Source organism: Lepidochelys olivacea (assembly GCF_965140295.1).
Source record: "Lepidochelys olivacea isolate rLepOli2 genome assembly, chromosome: 6".
NCBI lineage: Eukaryota > Metazoa > Chordata > Testudines > Cheloniidae > Lepidochelys > Lepidochelys olivacea.
The window spans coordinates 20,010,086-20,028,047 of NC_140416.1; the positions used below are offsets into that span (position 1 = coordinate 20,010,086).

A 17,962-nucleotide genomic window follows, 5' to 3' on the forward strand; every position below is an offset into this window, starting at 1 on the left:
CTGAAACAAACTTGCTGTATTGCTTCTGCAAGCGATTTCAGTCTCTGTTGAATAGTAATGTTTGCAAAGTGCTTGTATAGCCCTTCTTACGTTAATATTTTATTGGTCTGTTGCTGATGAAGTGAACATCCATAAACATTTCCTCTTGTCGCCTATGTCCTTAAATTATGCACCAGTGGATTTCTTCATCTTTAACTGTAAGCAGTGACATATTTTATTTTACTATTTACTACAAATTATTTCCCCTTCATGTCCAGCCAACTTCACATAAGGAAACGATTCTATTACAGTATGTGGAGACACATCAGACTTTTGAGCTGGTTAAGTACCCACTCCTCTAAAAGAATTGCCAGGAATTCTGTCTCGCATAAGTGGCAGATTTCAGATCTCCATTTGTGCTAGTCTTTCAGTGGACTTCCCAATATTTCTGGGTAACTTATTTGCTGATTTTTCCGGTGTGTTCTCTTCTCAAATGTTAATACCTGTCTCCAACATATAAACCCAAACCTCTAGAAAGAAACACTTCAAGTATGCTTACATGGTCTTCAGGACAGCCTAGGGGACGAGCTAAGTGGCTAGTTCACCTCCAATCACAAGTGGGAGATCAGACTCACTTGAAAATGGAATGTTGCACCAGATAATTGATTGTTTGGTGTTTTGGATTACAGCTACCATTGCGTGGACCTGTTTGTGATATACCACAGTACACAAGTGTCAGGTCTTCTGTTCTAGAAAGATTTATCATCCCAGGCTCTCTTTTGGTTGCTTTTCTAACTTGGTGCTCAAGGACCCAATATATACAAACCCACCTATTCTGTGTTTATTCCTGAGGGTCTTACACAAGATCAGGCAGTACTGTGCAAAGATTATATTAATGGTACCAGGTAGGAGATACAATTTTGGTTCACTGAGATACACAATCTGCCACCTAAGATCATTGCCTCTGATTCCAGATCTCATGTTACCAAATAAAAGGTCAATTTTGCACCAGATCTGAATTCCCTCTGTCTCCCAGCCTTGCTGTCGGATGGCGAATGAACCGAGAGAAATCTTGTTCTACATAGGTTCAAAATTTTTTGAACAACAGTAGAAAAGATTCTATAGTATAAACTTTCTTGGGAAAATGGATGAGAGGTCGTGAACTCCACAAGGCACTTCTGTATCTGATATTTAGGGCTTCTGATTTTAGGTTTTAATTGCTGAACACTGATAAAACACCACTAATGCAAAAAAATGAAATTGGTGTTTATCCAATAATCACCAGAAAAATACAAGAAACGATTATTTGTATCTATGGTTTTGTCTACACAGAGCAGTAATGTGGACTTCTAAAGTGGCTAACGTGTTGTGCATTCATTAGTCCGTGTAGACCCTGCTGGTGTGCACTAAAGGTTACCTAGTACATTTTAACATAATTCTGTTTTAAGTAGTACTACATTCAAGTAGACTAGGGAACATTTCAACGATTACTGTGTAGGTAAAGAGAGCCCTGAAAAACCTGAATTTTGAATAACTAAAAAAAACCTCAATTGTCAAAAATTACTCTCTCAAAATGAAATTAATAAATCCTGAAAAAGAAGCGCTGCTGACTTTTTGCAATATCAATCTGAAGCATATGAATTCATTAAGGGTTCACTTTGCCACTATCTGTACCATCTGCTGGTGCATGGGTGCGTGATTTTTTTTTCCTCACTCATCTGTTTTCAAACAAACACTTCTCAGCCTTTATTAAATTAGGCTTCTTTAGTCCTATAAAACTAAATATAAGACCTTTCAAATTGGCAGAGTTATTGATTACTGATATTGGTACAACTGATATTTTTCAGTGTCTTATTTAGATATATTGATTTTTGAATTACTTGCACATTAATCCTTTAGGTGATTTGTTCAGCCTACTAAAAATGAAACTTATACTTTGCCTTTATATATTATTAAAATTTGTTATGTCTAACTGTAAGTTCATTTACACATTGTATTGGTACTTAAAAGAACAGTGAACATTTTCATAATATCAGATCTTATGAACTTCTGTCATTCAGATGCTGATTTTGTGTTTTTACAGATTGTGACATCTGCATCAACTGATCTGCAGGATTATACCTATTATTTTGTCCCTGCTCCTTGGTTGTCTGTAAAGCTTTTGAGGTTGTTACAGTGCTATCCACCTCCAGGTAATGGGGTAAAGAATCATGTTAGTTGCCAACACTGTTCCATGCAACGTTGGGAGTCTTCTAATTCCACCCTTATGTTCATGGAGTTCTTCTGTAAACTTAGTGCTGACACCAACAATTTTCTTCTCAGTTGGGGAATAACTTCATCTTACGGCAAGGATGGGTATTTAATCAGTAGTGTTGAGCAAAATGAAGTTGTCCAACAGTTTGTCTTGTTTCCTCCAGAAGATGCTGCGGTGCGAGGTCGTCTCACAGAATGTCTGGAAACTATCCTTAACAAAGCTCAAGAGCCCCCAAAATCTAAGAAAGTGCAACACTCAAATGCAAAGAATGCTGTGTTATTTGAGGCAATAAGCTTAATTATACACCATGACAGGTGAGTCGGTGAGTCTACTACTTATTGTGGAACGCTTAAGGCTACCACACTTGACGTTGTCCTTCACATTAATTTACCTTCTAATACAATGCAGTTTCATTTTCTATTACCAGCTCCTGAAAATTACTACCCGTAACCTGCTATTTTATGATAACTGTCTCCGTTTAGATTTTAAAGAGTACAGTTGAACCCTGGTCACTTGAAAGAATATACACAAAGGACACGTGAAATATAGAAAATCCTATTCATTGAGCAAGAGTATAGCTTTCTCCTCATGTAAATGTGTACCCGTAGGGTTATCTTGTAAACTTGAAAAAATAAAAAATAAAATTATTTTTGCAGTCTGCTCAGTTTGATGATAGACTTGTGCTTAAGCTGCCTGCACACAGATATTGCATGCTCACTGGGTTTGAGAATGGTTTTGGCTTCAAAATGGGCCATCATTTTAGCTTTTGCTTCTTGTTCGCCTTTGAATAATGCATAACCATAACTCTGCTGAAAAACACTATTCAGTTTGTACAAGCTGAGTCCATGTTATCCATAGTGGAAGCAAAGTCTTATATTCACCTTTTTTAGCTGTCTTTGCTGCGGCAAAAATGCTAAAATGCCAAGCAACTACAGCAGGTCTACTATTTCTGAGTCCTAGTATAGATGAAAATCCATTCTAACACTTAATTGCATGAATATCTATGTGGAGTCTTGACTGTTTATGCCAGATGTGGGCAAACTACAGCCCGCGGGCCACATCCGGCCCACGGGACCGTCCTGCCCAGCCTCTGAGCTCCCGGCCGGGGAGGCTAGTCCCAAACCTCATGATCTTTAGGTTTCACTGAAAACTTAATCCTCCTTACCATTTTCACTGGAAAGTTGGGGGGGAGGTGGGAGGAAGGATGTTAATTGTAGGGGTGGAGAACTGTTTAAGTGGGAAGCAGGTTTGTGGTAGGTTGTCCCCCCTCCCCGCAGTGATGCCGCCGCACAGGCAGCGCTCTGGCCTGCCGCTCCTACTGGGCAGCGTTGGGAGCGCGGCTGCGAGCTTCTGGTAAGGGAGCTGGGGCTCCTGGGGGGCAGTTGGGGAGTGTGGGGCGTTTGGATGGGGCGGAGGTTCTGGGGGGGCAGTCAGGGAATGGGGAACAGGGAGGGTTGGGGGTGGGAGTCCCGGGGGGCCTGTCAGGGGACAGGGGTGTGGATAGGGGTCGGGAGGGCAGTCAGAGGACAGGGAGCAGGGGCGTTGGATAAGGGGGTGGGATCCTGGGGGGCAGTTAGGGGCAGGGGGTCCCAGGAAGGGGTGGTCAGGGGATGAGGAGAAGAGGGCGGTTGGATAGGGGATGGGAGTCCTGGGGCGCTGTCAGGGGGCGGGGGTGTGGATAGGGGTTGGAGCAGTCAGGGAGTAGTAGGGTTGGATTGGTTCGGGGTTCTGAGGGGGCAGTCGGGGTGGAAAGTGGGAGGGGGAGGATAGGAGGCAGGGGTCAGGCTGTTTGGGGAGGCACAGCCTTCCCTACCCAGCCCTCCATACAACCCAGATGTGGCCCTTGGGCCAAAAAGTTTGCCCACCCCTCGTTTATGCTATACTAAATTTCTTCAGTAAATTTCAGATACTTAAATTGTACTTAATTTAAAAACTGAATAACTGCTTGGGGGCCAACAAGGCTTCAGACAATCTGGGCTGGGCTGTATCTTGGATAAACTTCTTTATTTGACAATAAAACTACATTGGTTTCTGCTTCAATACCAAGATATATCTATCAGGATTATGCTTTTATGGTAGTCTGAGCAGCCCTGTGTAGCCTCCTGGGATCCATATTTACTCACCATCACAATAAAATACAGGTTTGATATTTTTTTAATGTGGAAACTGCACAGGATGCCTCCATGAAGGAGGAAAACAGTTTTTAGTCATCTGGTAATGAATGGGAGGAGTGGTGTATCTGTGTGAGTCCTGCATTCATCTGCATAATGCCGGGAATTACATGCCTTAGTTGGGGGCAGCTGGATATATTTCGATTGGAACAATACTTGGGGGGTATGGAATGGTGCACCGGAGAATTGATTGTTTTGGTGTTTCAGAAATAGCCCCTGAGTTGGTGGATCTGGGCCCTGTTTGTAGTCTTAACCCACTTCTATAATCTAGAGAGAGGCTATGAATGTTTACAATATCTGAAAACTTAATTACCTTCTGCAGTTCATAGGTGTGCACTTACTATCTCCATAGGGACACTTGAGTAGTTTGTTGGATTCTTATCCCTTTATCATTCCAATTCTGATGCACACTCCTCTTGTGGAGTAATTACCTAGCATTCTTATAATATTTTTCTAATTTGTTGCTTTTTACCCTCTTTCACTTTCTCTCCTGTTCTGTGCAGTGAGCCAAACCTGCTAGTCCGTGCCTGTAACCAACTAGGTCAGTTCTTGCAGCACCGGGAAACTAATCTGCGTTATCTAGCACTGGAAAGCATGTGCACGCTTGCCAGCTCTGAATTTTCCCACGAAGCCGTGAAAACTCATATAGAAACAGTTATCAATGCATTGAAGGTAAATATCAAGGTTTAAGAATTCTGGTATATGTTCTGCATCAGTTTTGAATCTCTTGCCCTTGTGCTAAGCTCATCAGTGCTCTTACTTCTCAGAGTAGTCATGTCATTAGTTTTCTTACTTTAGCCACACTACAATAACATTCAAATGTCAGGAGACAAGACTTGAAAAGGAAGGAAGCAGTAGTCTGTAACGTACATTCTTGCAGGTTTTTATCGGTGGACGGATGTTTGTGCCTCAAACCCCACTACTCTAGGCTCAATTGCAATTCAGACATCCACTGAGTAGAAACCTGCTAATGAATTCAACACACGGGCAACAGATTGAAAACACAGTACAGAATTGGTTTTTATCAGATATCTTGATTTCTTCAGAGTTCTGTCCAGTAGCACCTCTGAAGTATATTATTTTCTTCTAGATTCATAAGGTGGGCTACATGCCTCAGTTTGTCACAACAAGTGCCCTTAATGCATTTAACTGCAACTTCCATTAATGCTGAATAAGTCTGATTTAAAACCTCCAGTTAGCTAGTTAATTTCCCATTGTTCTGACAGCTTGACAATCTTAGTAATGCTCATTCATGTCCCATAAGGTGGCAAATGCTTAGTTCTATACAAAAAGGTAATAGGCCATAAGGATTAAATGAATCAGTACTATCTCTGCATTACTTGGTAGGGTTTGATATGTCATTTTATACTAAGTGCCTTTCCCGTCCTCCAGGCACTTCTACATGTTTTAAAATATACAGTAGAAAAACAAAGTGCACTAACTATGATATAACTTTTACACAATCACTCTTGCCCAAAATAGATAAATAGACCTCCGCTAATCCCTTCCCTTGATGCTTGATGGAGGTAGGAATGAAGCAAGCAGCTTGTATTACTGGAAATACAGTGCATTCCTAGGTTCTTGGTTGCAGAATGAACTTGCATAGTATTTCTGTGTAGGAATAACACAGATAACTGTGGCAATTGTTACAATCAATCCTTAACAGTAATTCAGTGTTCAATATGGAAGCTGCATCTCTTCAGTAAATTACATAAATTGCAAATGGGAGCTGAAATAATTTTGGATTCTCTTGCCTGTCACATGATTTTCCATAGAACTTCTACTTTGAGTGAACATTATGGCTTCTCTTACAGACCGAAAGGGATGTGAGTGTAAGACAAAGAGCAGTAGACCTCCTGTATGCTATGTGTGACCGAAGCAATGCCCAGCAGATTGTGGCCGAAATGCTAAATTACTTGGAGACTGCTGATTATTCCATTAGAGAAGAAATTGTGAGTTATTTATGTCCCCTTTGCCAATCTCAATTAGCCTGTGTTGGAAAACGCAGTATGCTGTTGGATGTTGTGTAATTGCTCTCTATTAAAGATATTTTCAAGGTAGCAAAAACTAAAAATGAGATCTGAAAGGTGGTTGTAGTCTAATAATTCAGCTTTTTATCATTAGAATTGTGTGTTTTGTCCTTGGGAGGAGTGTGATATTAAAAATGAAACTTTGTTCTCAAATTCTGGATGTTGTAGAACTGCGTTCTGTACTGTCAAATTTCCTTCACTGGCCTCAAGATTTTGTATTTGTTAGATTAGTGTTAAATTGTATGATATACAGCAGAACTCTAGTTTGATTTAATTACACTAAGTTTTTAAACAAAGTGCTAATTTGTATAGTATGTCTGTATGTAATACTCTAATTGTTCCAAAACATAGAACTGTCTTTCAATCCAGAGTACTTCCTGGAAATCAATACTTTATATGAGGTGAGAGTTAAAGTGGATAGGAAGTGCTCAGGTATATTTTCTTAGCACCCTAAACATGCTGGGAAGATTTGAGTGAAGATTAGTAATTGAAATATCTATTCTTGGGTACTTGATGTAGTATTAAGTAGTGGCCTCCAGAACCAACTCACAAGTATAACCCTTTAAGGCAGAGGTGGGCAAACTACTGGCCACATTTGGCCCGCGGGACTGTCCTGCCCGGCCCCTGAGCTCCTGGCCAGGGAGGCTAGACCTCAGCCCCTCCCCTGCAGTCATGCCGCTGGGCAGCGGGGCTGCACGCTTCTGCAGGGTGGCGCGGCTGCCAGACATGCTGCTCTGAGCAGCATGGTAAGGGAGCTGGGGTTGGATAAAGGGCAGGGGGTCCTGGGGGGCAGTCAGGGGATGGGGAACAGGGGGAGTTGGATAAGTGTGGGAATCCCGGGGGGCCTGTCAGGGTGTGGGTAGGGGTCAGGGCAGTCAGGGAGTAGGGGGGTTGGATAGGGGGTGGGAGTCCCGGAGGGGCCTGTCAGGGGCCGGGGGGTCCCTGGAGGGGGCGGTCAGGGGACAGGGAGCAGTGGGGGTTGGATGGGTCGGGGGTTCTGAGGGGGGCAATCAGGGAGCGGGAAGTGGGAGGGGTCAGCCTTCCTTACCCTGTCCTCCATACAGTTTTGCAACCCCAATGTGGCCCTCGGGCCAAAAAGTGTGCCCACCCCTGCTTTAAGGCTTTACCCAGGGTATGAGTGTGTTTTATATGCTGGTAATCTGGGAATATTTTTTCCTCTGTACAACTGCAAAAAATTGCGTTATCTGATCAAGAATCTTTAATTGGCTGGTTTAAATTGATCAAAGATCTCACTCGTTCTGTCCTATTCTGACAGCAGCTTGGATTAATTTATTAATTATACAGCTCAAGGATACCATAGTCTGCTTTAACTTGTTTACTCTTCTCTCAAGAAATGCTGTTACAGATACCTCATCCAGGTGCTGTGTGTATAACAAATGCCCTCTGATTTTCAGATACATAGGTCTTAAATGGTTCAAATCTTATTAACTATATTTTTCTACGTTGTTTGGCCTGCCTTTGCTAATTGCCCAAGCGTATATTCAGGCAAAACTGACACTAACATCAATAAGGATTTTATTTGAGCAAGGATTTCTGGAACCCTGTCATTAGATATGCTGTTTGCTACATTCCTCCTCGACTCAACGCTTATTTCAGTGAACAGCGCTTCACAGTAACTTCTTGGCTTGGATCATGCCTTTTTGCTAAGGATACCCATTCACTGTAGATTTCTTTAGGTTTACTTCAGTTTCTTGTTTTGCTCAGGTGCTGAAGGTTGCAATTCTAGCTGAGAAGTATGCAGTGGATTATACCTGGTATGTGGATACAATCTTGAATTTGATTCGTATTGCCGGAGACTACGTCAGTGAAGAGGTGTGGTACAGAGTTATTCAGATTGTGATTAACAGGGATGATGTGCAAGGATATGCAGCAAAGACTGTCTTCGAGGTAAGAATGACAGTTTTTACACTTCCAAGATGGAAAGACCCCCTGCTTCTGTATGGAAGTGCAAACTACACACAATATTATCTAATTAAAAACTCTGTTCTCATTAACCATTCCCATGATATGTTGATGGCAATTAAATGGCAGTGCTTGAAAAAGAAGAATGACTTCAGTCACGCACTGCTGAAGCTTTGTGTCTTGAATCAGTGAATGGTCTTGCCAGAGACCAAAGTCAGTAGGAAACCTTTTTCTGATTTGGTTTTCATAGGTAATGCCACAAGACCTGGAGGATTTGTTACTTCGAAAGCTTCTATTTTCAAACACCTTTCTGGTGATATTGATAGTCCATGCTCTTTAATCAAAGTACATAGTACTTCTGAAGGTATTTTATAAAGGTAATATCTAGTAAAAGTGAGACTTTAGCAAGTTTAATTCAAGCAGTGGATTTCCTCCATTATATTAGATGGTATTGACTTCTTATCCCTTTTTTACATACAGTCAGATCACACATACAGAATTGTAACCTTGAATTGCTTTTTTGCTTTTCAGAAATGTTGTGTTCATTGTTGTACCTCACCTATTCCTTTCTATGATAGGACACAGCATTAGGGTGCTGCCTGCTTGGAAGCGAGGAGACAGTCATGAACTTGCACCCCAGATTGCATATGCCGCAGACAGATGTCTCGCAGCTTGCTTTTCCTCCTCAGCTTAGAAGCATAGAGTCTTCGCATTCTTTCCTGCTGTCTTCCTCCTGCGTCTCCTTCTCTTCATGCTGCCCTGTCAGGGCTCCATGAAATTAGGGAAAAAATAAACAAGGACAGAAATGAAGTCTGAAGCAGCTTCCAGCATGGGGACTGAGCCACCACCGCTCCTTGCTGACTGTTGTATCAGATACTGTGACTCTCACCTCCTGGTGGGTGTTGAGATGAGATGCTGAAATAGCAGTTATGATTTCACTGGCTCTGTAGCGACTCAGTTCCTATTGGATTTTAAATCTGATGAGCTTAGTGGTTACCCCCCGCTCCCATTGGACATTGCCTGAGATTCCAGACTTGTTCTTTCTGGGACTTGTGTTCTGCAACCACCTTTTGGGTTGGGCTTGTCTCATGCTTAGTCTCAGATCTGGAAGATCTTTATCACTTGCTGTGATACCAGGGATGCTGCTGCCTTGTCTGGCTAACTCCAGTATGCTGGGACTTCATAGACAATTTCAAGAACAATCTCAAAGACCTGTAATGCATTCAGTGATACCTTAATGGGATCTGACCATCCTCCTGCAGGTTCTGATGGGTGTCTTGTTTGAGTTCTGCCTTATTGCTGTGACCTTGTCCAAATGAGGTGGTTGAACTTTCCCATTTCTTCTTGCCCACCTTTCGTTTTAGAAAGGTGGATTTTCAGGATCCTTGGGGATTCATTCCAAAGAGGAATACTGGATTTCCCCCTTTACGAAGTAGTATATTCACCCTTATCCCTATGACACAGTGCTGGTCTTGTTTGGATATTGAGCATGTTCTCAAGTTCAGAAGAAGCTGAACAACTGTTTTAAGGCTGTAAGAAGGGAAAGGTTACAGATTAATATTTTTAGGTGGGTCTGAGGTTGCACTTAGGCTGGTATGCCTCATCCTGAGTTTTAGAGGCCATTTAACTAGGGAAGCCTTCACTACTTCACAGATGAGAACTTTCACAATTTTTTTAGCTCCTTCCTTCCCAGTAGGTGGCACCATAGAACACTATCCTATAATTCACTACTGTAGGATAAAGGAGTACTTGTGGCACCTCAGACTAAAATTTATTTGAGCGTAAGCTTTCCTGAGCTACAGCTTACTTCATCGGATGCATTCAGTGGAAAATACAGTGGGGAGATTTATATACATAGAGAACATGAAACAGTGGGTGTTACCATACACACTGTAATGAGAGTGATCACTTAAGGTGAGCTATTACCAGCAGGAGAGCTGAGGGGGAAGGGAGGGGAGAGAAACCTTTTGTAGTGATAATCAAGGTGGCCCATTTCCAGCAGTTGACAAGAATGTCTGAGAAACAGCGGGGGGAGGGGGATACTTTGTGTAATGACCCATCCCCTCCCAGTCTCTATTCAAGCCTAAGTTAATTGTATCCAGTTTGCAAATTCATTCCAATTCAGCAGTCTCTCGTTGGAGTCTGTGTTTGAAGTTTTTTTGTTGAAGAATTGCAACTTTTAGGTCTGTAATCGACTGCCCAAAGAGATTGAAGTGTTCTCCAACTGGTTTTTGAATGTTATAATTCTTGACGTCTGATTTGTGTCCATTTATTCTTTTACGTAGAGACTGTCCAGTTTGACCTATGTACATGGCAGAGGGGCATTGCTGGCACATGATGGCATAGATCACATTGGTAGATGTGCAGGTGAACGAGTCTCTGATAGTGTGGCTGATGTGATTAGGCCCTATGATGGTGTCCCCTGAATAGATATGTGGACACAGTTGGCAACGGGCTTTGTTGCAAAGATAGGCTCCTGGGTTAGTGTGGTTGCTGGTGAGTATTTGCTTCAGTATTTCCATCTCACCATCAACCTCAGCATGGACCAGTCCACACAAGAGATCCACTTCCTGGACACTACAGTGCTAATAAGCGATGGTCGCATTGGAAACCTACTGACCGCTATTCCTACCTACATGCCTCCAGCTTTCATCCAGACCACACCACACGATCCATTGTCCACAGCCAAGCTCTATGATACAATCGCATTTGCTCCAACCCCTCAGACAGAGACAAACGTACAAGATCTCTGTCAAGCGTTCTTACAACTACAGTACCCACTTGCTGAAGTGAAGAAACAGATTGACAGAGCCAGAAGAGTACCCAGAAGTTACCTACTACAGGACAGGCCCAACAAAGAAAATAACAGAACGCCACTAGCCATCACCTTCAGCCCCCAATTAAAACCTCTCCACCGCATCGCCAAGTATCTACAAGCTATCCTGAAGGATGACCCATCACTCTCACAGATCTTGGGAGATAGGCCAGTCCTTGCTTACAGACAGCCCCCCAACCTGAAGCAAATACTCACCAGCAACCACACACCACACAACAGAACCACTAACAGGAAACTAACAGAATTACCAGTCAATAACTTTCCCTTGCCCCATTGCTTCTATTTCTTGTGTGTGTACTGCTTACATATGCATATTCCACTTTGTACTCATAGGAGATAATGTGACCTGGCAGCTCTTTGCAAACCTGTGCAAATGCTTTGTGGTTCATGCTTGAGGACCGTTTTCCTAAAATTTGTAGAGTAATGTAGCATCACTATAGTGATATTGTCTAGAGTAGAATAATAGTCTTTCTTTTGTTGTATCATTGATTCTTGATTGATTTTTTCTTTGTCCAGTGGTTTTGACTGAATGGTCTTTTACAGGCCCTTCAGGCACCAGCATGCCATGAAAATCTGGTAAAAGTAGGTGGTTACATCCTGGGAGAATTTGGAAATCTAATCGCTGGTGACCCAAGATCCAGGTGAGAACACTTTGTTCTAAAACAGACCACTTAAAATACTATAATTGTTTATCATGGAATCTCAGTGCATCTCTTTACAATGAGTTCTCCTCTCTCTCAAATATTATGGTCACATACAGCTGAATGTTGAACTGTTATTAAATAATGCATATGTATTATGATATCAGGAAAATGGAACTATATTTTTTTTCCCTTAAGTCCTCTGATTCAATTCAACTTGCTGCACTCCAAGTTTCATCTGTGTAGTGTCCCCACCCGTGCACTGCTTCTGTCTACCTACATCAAGTTTGTGAACCTATTTCCGGAAATCAAAACTACCATTCAAGACGTACTGCGCAGTGACAGTCAGCTGAAGAATGCTGATGTTGAGCTACAGCAGAGAGCCGTTGAATACCTGAGGCTCAGTACCATTGCTAGTACTGATATCTTGGTAGGTACATAGAGTTAAACATGGAAAAGTCTTTGCAAGTGAGTGACTTCTGTCTGGGCAGGATTCCACTTAAATGTTGTAGTGGATGTTGTTCAGTAAATGGACTGCCCAGAACTTCGTTAAAATGAAGTTAGGGTTGCCCAGTACTGTCTTATGCCATTCCAGACAATCGAGTTCTGCTACATTCCAAACTTCTGAAAATCAAAAAATGAACAGATATGGTATAATGCAAATATAAATTTCTGAAATAGAATAGAGTTAAGATGCATGCCACCCCGACAACCCAGCTTTAACCCTGCTCCTGGGATCTGGCAGTAGTCGTTGGAATGGCTCACTAAGAGTGGCGCTATAGTAGGTAGACTTGAAGGGGCTATGGGAAAGTGTGTTGTTGTTACGTTCCACTGATACAAATTGCAGCATTTATCTGCATGTACTCCAGAAGTGTTCGTTGTTCGGTGTAGCTGTTTTGAATGGTGGGAGGGATTAGTTGGAGCAGGTTGACAGAGCTGCCACGGTAAGATGAAGAGAGCTTCATGTGTACCTTGAGTTAAATATGACTCTTCTCAGATTTGAGCTCTTTAGGTTGTGTCACTAATGATGCACAGAAGTCTTGTCATGGGGATTGTCAGCAGTCTGGTGACATAAAGTCTCCAGGACTAAGTGAGATGTAAGTGAAGACAAAGTCTGTGATGTAATCCTCATGACAAAGGTGAGGAAGTGGTAACAGTTAGCAATTCTGGGCTGATTTGTGGGTGGTGACCTCTGTGTATGAGTGCAGACCAGGTGTAGGTAGCTCTTTTGCTATGATTGATCTAAACCAGAGTTTTGCCTCAACAAAGAGAAGGTTTAAACTTTGTCTTAGAGTGATTATGATCTGTTCCCAGACTGTTGGGTAACATCTCTAAGGGTATAGTGGTGGTATGTGTTATGGCATATTGAGACATTACTCAGAGTTAATGTTGGTTTGCAGGAGTGGTGTATACCTTAACTCTGTGTGTTTCTTAATTTTTAGAGGTTTTAGTGCAGCTGAACTTGATGTCCTAGAATGGCTTGAGGCAGCGCCAGGCAACCTTAATGTTGCATCAAAGATTTTAGACAGATAGAAGAAGAAGAAGAAGCAGAAAAAAAAAAAAGGAATTTGTTTCTGCTCTGTCAACATTTTTGAGCTCTTAAAGAGCAACAGTTAGAGGTGTGGAATTTCACTGAAGGATCATAGTAAAAATATTTTCAGAAACTCAATTCTTCATCAAAGCCCTAGACATTGCACTGTGTTTAAAAATCAGTGTCTGGATAATCCCTTACATTAAGGGGTGATCACACTGAAAAGTTATAACAGCGTAGCTACCTCTCTCAGGGGTGTGAAAAACCCACATCCTGAGAGATGTAATTAAGCCAGCCTAACCCCTGGGGTAGACAGTGCTAGGTCAATGGAAGAATTCTTCCGTCTACCTAGCTACTGCTTCTTGGGGAGGTGGATTAGCTGCAGAAGAGGTTCTGAAACTGGGGGCATGGAATGTATTCTTCGCGGGTATGGGGTGAGAAACCACTCAGTCTTCAGAGAGGGGGCGATGAGAGTGGTGGTTGCTGAACCCCTCACGTTGCTGTAGTTAAGTGTCTACACTGGAGCACTACAGTGCTCCAGTTGTGCCACTGGAGCATTTGAGTGTAGATGTAACCTAAGGGTTTTTTGTCTTGGTGTGTGCTAGCCCCTCAATAGTTAAGTCAGAGCACAGCCCTAATGGGTGAAGGTTGTTAAAAGGGTAGAGCCCCTGTGTTGCTTCAACACCCCTTGCACTTTCCACCTCACAGCTCCAACCCCATTCCCACCCCATTATACTCCCTTGCTACACCAAAAAAGTTAAGAATCTGAATGTTAGCATGGCTATGTATTAAGAAGGTGTTGAGCAAATATCCAGTGACAACTTTCCTTTGATCACACTGGATTGAGGAGCATAAGTCATGATGATTACATTACTCCAAATGCTTACTGCACAGTCATTATCTTCTATATCACTAGTGCTTATATCACTGACAGCTTCTAAAGTAAAATCAGAATCTGCATGTGGATTTTGGAGCACTTTAAAATATCTTAAACCAGAACAAAACTTCAAAAAGAAGCCTCCATAAAATGCAGGCAAAGAACAACTAATTTACATAACACATTCTCCAAAAACTGCCACAAGTAGAACTTTAACTCTCAGTGCATGAGTGTTGCTTAGATTTAGTGTCCACAGCATGTCACCATGAGCCACCCAATTACGTCTGTGATGAAAAACAACCTGCAAACCCTCTCGTCTTGGTGCATGTGTGTATTTCACTGTTTTGTCAGTTTAGGTCAACTTGACCTGGAGCTGTAAACTTACTAACTCTCAGTACTGCTACTCCAAAGGCACATGGGTGCTCTGCACTACTGAAATGAATCATAGAATCATAGAATATCAGGGTTGGAAGGGACCCCAGAAGGTCATCTAGTCCAACCCCCTGCTCAAAGCAGGACCAATTCCCAGTTAAATCATCCCAGCCAGGGCTTTGTCAAGCCTGACCTTAAAAACCTCTAAGGAAGGAGATTCTACCACCTCCCTAGGTAACGCATTCCAGTGTTTCACCACCCTCTTAGTGAAAAAGTTTTTCCTAATATCCAATCTAAACCTCCCCCACTGCAACTTGAGACCATTACTCCTCGTTCTGTCATCTGCTACCATTGAGAACAGTCTAGAGCCATCCTCTTTGGAACCCCCTTTCAGGTAGTTGAAAGCAGCTATCAAATCCCCCCTCATTCTTCTCTTCCGCAGGCTAAACAATCCCAGCTCCCTCAGCCTCTCCTCATAACTCATGTGTTCCAGTCCCCTAATCATTTTTGTTGCCCTTCGCTGGACTCTCTCCAATTTATCCACATCCTTCTTGAAGTGTGGGGCCCAAAACTGGACACAGTACTCCAGATGAGGCCTCACCAATGTCGAATAGAGGGGAACGATCACGTCCCTCGATCTGCTCGCTATGCCCCTACTTATACATCCCAAAATGCCATTGGCCTTCTTGGCAACAAGGGCACACTGCTGACTCATATCCAGCTTCTCGTCCACTGTCACCCCTAGGTCCTTTTCTGCAGAACTGGTGCCTAGCCATTCGGTCCCTAGTCTGTAGCTGTGCATTGGGTTCTTCCGTCCTAAGTGCAGGACCCTGCACTTATCCTTATTGAACCTCATCAGATTCCTTTTGGCCCAATCTTCCAATTGGTCTAGGTCCTTCTGTATCCTATCCCTCCCCTCCAGCGTATCTACCACTCCTCCCAGTTTAGTATCATCCGCAAATTTGCTGAGAGTGCAATCCACACCATCCTCCAGATCATTTATGAAGATATTGAATAAAACCGGCCCCAGGACCGACCCTTGGGGCACTCCACTTGATACCGGCTGCCAACTAGACATGGAGCCATTGATCACTACCCGTTGAGCCCGACAATTTAGCCAGCTTTCTACCCACCTTATAGTGCATTCATCCAGCCCATACTTCCTTAACTTGCTGACAAGAATACTATGAGAGACCGTGTCAAAAGCTTTGCTAAAGTCAAGAAACAATACATCCACTGCTTTCCCTTCATCCACGGAACCAGTAATCTCATCATAAAAGGCAATTAGATTAGTCAGGCATGACCTTCCCTTGGTGAATCCATGCTGGCTGTTCCTGATCACTTTCCTCTCATGCAAGTGCTTCAGGATTGATTCTTTGAGGACCTGCTCCATGATTTTTCCAGGGACTGAGGTGAGGCTGACTGGCCTGTAGTTCCCAGGATCTTCCTTCTTCCCTTTTTTAAAGATTGGCACTACATTAGCCTTTTTCCAGTCATCCGGGACTTCCCCGGTTCGCCACGAGTTTTCAAAGATAATGGCCAGTGGCTCTGCAATCACAGCCGCCAATTCCTTCAGCACTCTCGGATGCAACTCGTCCGGCCCCATGGACTTGTGCACGTCCAGCTTTTCTAAATAGTCCCTAACCGCCTCTATCTCCACAGAGGGCTGGCCATCTCTTCCGCATTTTGTGATGCCCAGCGCAGCAGTCTGGGAGCTGACCTTGTTAGTGAAAACAGAGGCAAAAAAAGCATTGAGTACATTAGTACATTGAGTTCATTAGAATCCCAAGGGGTGATATCAGTTTGGGAAGGATCAAAACCAGGTGATTTTATAAATGTAATGGGTTTTGTTAAGCGGATTGCATCTCAGGAATCACTTGCTCAAATGACCCTAAATTGGGACCACAAACCCGACTGTGCATCCCCATGGGGCACAGCAAATAAAACCGAGTCAGCTTATGGCTTTAAAGCACTTGCTTACTGTTTAAAAGAAGCAACTCTCAAACTTAACTATAGCAGAGCTATTTCTCTACTATAATGTGCTGCTGTCTGTTACATAGGTGGTGTATTTCTGTGCTCTGCAACAAGAAGCAACTCTACAATGGTGTATGCCTTGAAAGGTTGGGGTGATCTGTTTTCTTGAAAGTGTCTACCCGTCTGAAGACACGTGTTGTATTGAAAACTAATATTCGCTTATTTCATGGCAAGGCAACTGTGCTAGAAGAAATGCCTCCATTTCCAGAGAGGGAGTCATCCATTCTGGCTAAGCTGAAGAAGAAGAAGGGCCCCGGCACAGTTACTGACCTAGAAGAGATCAAAAAGGAGAGGAACTCTGATGTGAATGGAGGCACTGAATCCACCGCTGTTAATGCCAGTACTGTGGTATGTTTCCTTAAGTAATTATACCACTTGTGATAACCAATCTAATACCAATTATGATTTTCTAGGAGGGAAATACAGAGATTCCTTAACATTTTGCTTGTTCAGTGGCTTGTATTGTGCATTCACTGTTTCTTAAATTTGAGGCTCCTGATGTTTGTATAAAGTAGCTGGAAAAGTTGGATTTTAATTCCAGAGGGGGGGGGAAGTAGTGGGTAGAATTTGCAGAAGTTGAAGTCAGTGGGGCCAAATTAGACCAAGACTCTGTGCTTTTGATAATCTGCATATAGTTACTTTGAAACTGTTAAAATACGTATAACTAACATTTTGAAAAGAAAATGTTGACATCCCATTCTTGGGATAAATTTTGGACAAAGTGTGTTTGAATAATCAACTTCATTAACACTCTTAGAAAGAAGCTAATTATCTGTAATGGAGTTCTGTGAAACATTTTAAGTCTAGATGTTCTAATTTTCTTTACTATAGACTGACTTTTGCCAGTTTATTTTTCTGTTTCAAAGCATTCAGGACACTGCTGCACTTTTTTGTATTTAAAGTAATCTAATGTGGATTTACTTTAAACTGATTTAACCATTACTTATATTCATTTATATAAAGTCATAACTTGAGTTAAATTGCTGCACATTTTAAGGACTTACATTTTAAGTGTAAACAACATCAGTCCTGGGCTTTTCCGTATCTCCCAATTATGCTGAATTGCAAGGTGGTTTTGTGATGGAATGCTGTCTACTCTCCTAAGATGAGATTCATCATCTCTTGTGACTAAAAGCAAAACCAAAATCTGTAACTATTAAGATTAATTTTCTAAGTTTTTTTTTTTTTTTTTTTTTTTAACGTCTTGCCTGATTCTCCACTTCAGGGTTCACTGGCTGAACTGGTTACTGGGCCCAGACCTCGCCCTTTTCGTCTGAATTCTTCTCGTTTAGCCATCCACAACCTTCAGACAGG

General features: G+C 42.4%; 1 protein-coding gene across 5 annotated transcripts in view; it reads left to right on the forward strand.

The window, feature by feature from the left end:
* The window catches only part of AP2A2 (adaptor related protein complex 2 subunit alpha 2), a 98,779-nt gene that overhangs the window by 56,941 nt on the left and 23,876 nt on the right, over positions 1 to 17,962 (forward strand). For 2 of the 5 annotated variants that reach the window (XM_084632246.1, XM_084632248.1), the window contains exons 7-14: positions 2,063 to 2,171; positions 2,397 to 2,547; positions 4,908 to 5,076; positions 6,219 to 6,356; positions 8,160 to 8,342; positions 11,737 to 11,834; positions 12,033 to 12,264; positions 16,823 to 16,996. In XM_084632246.1, the coding sequence (XP_084488372.1) occupies positions 2,063 to 2,171; positions 2,397 to 2,547; positions 4,908 to 5,076; positions 6,219 to 6,356; positions 8,160 to 8,342; positions 11,737 to 11,834; positions 12,033 to 12,264; positions 16,823 to 16,996 (1,254 nt within the window). Of the gene's footprint in view, positions 1 to 2,062; positions 2,548 to 4,907; positions 5,077 to 6,218; positions 6,357 to 8,159; positions 8,343 to 11,736; positions 11,835 to 12,032; positions 12,265 to 16,822; positions 16,997 to 17,962 lie in introns of all 5 variants that reach the window. The other 3 variants (XM_084632247.1, XM_084632249.1, XM_084632245.1) reach the window with 2 other exon arrangements.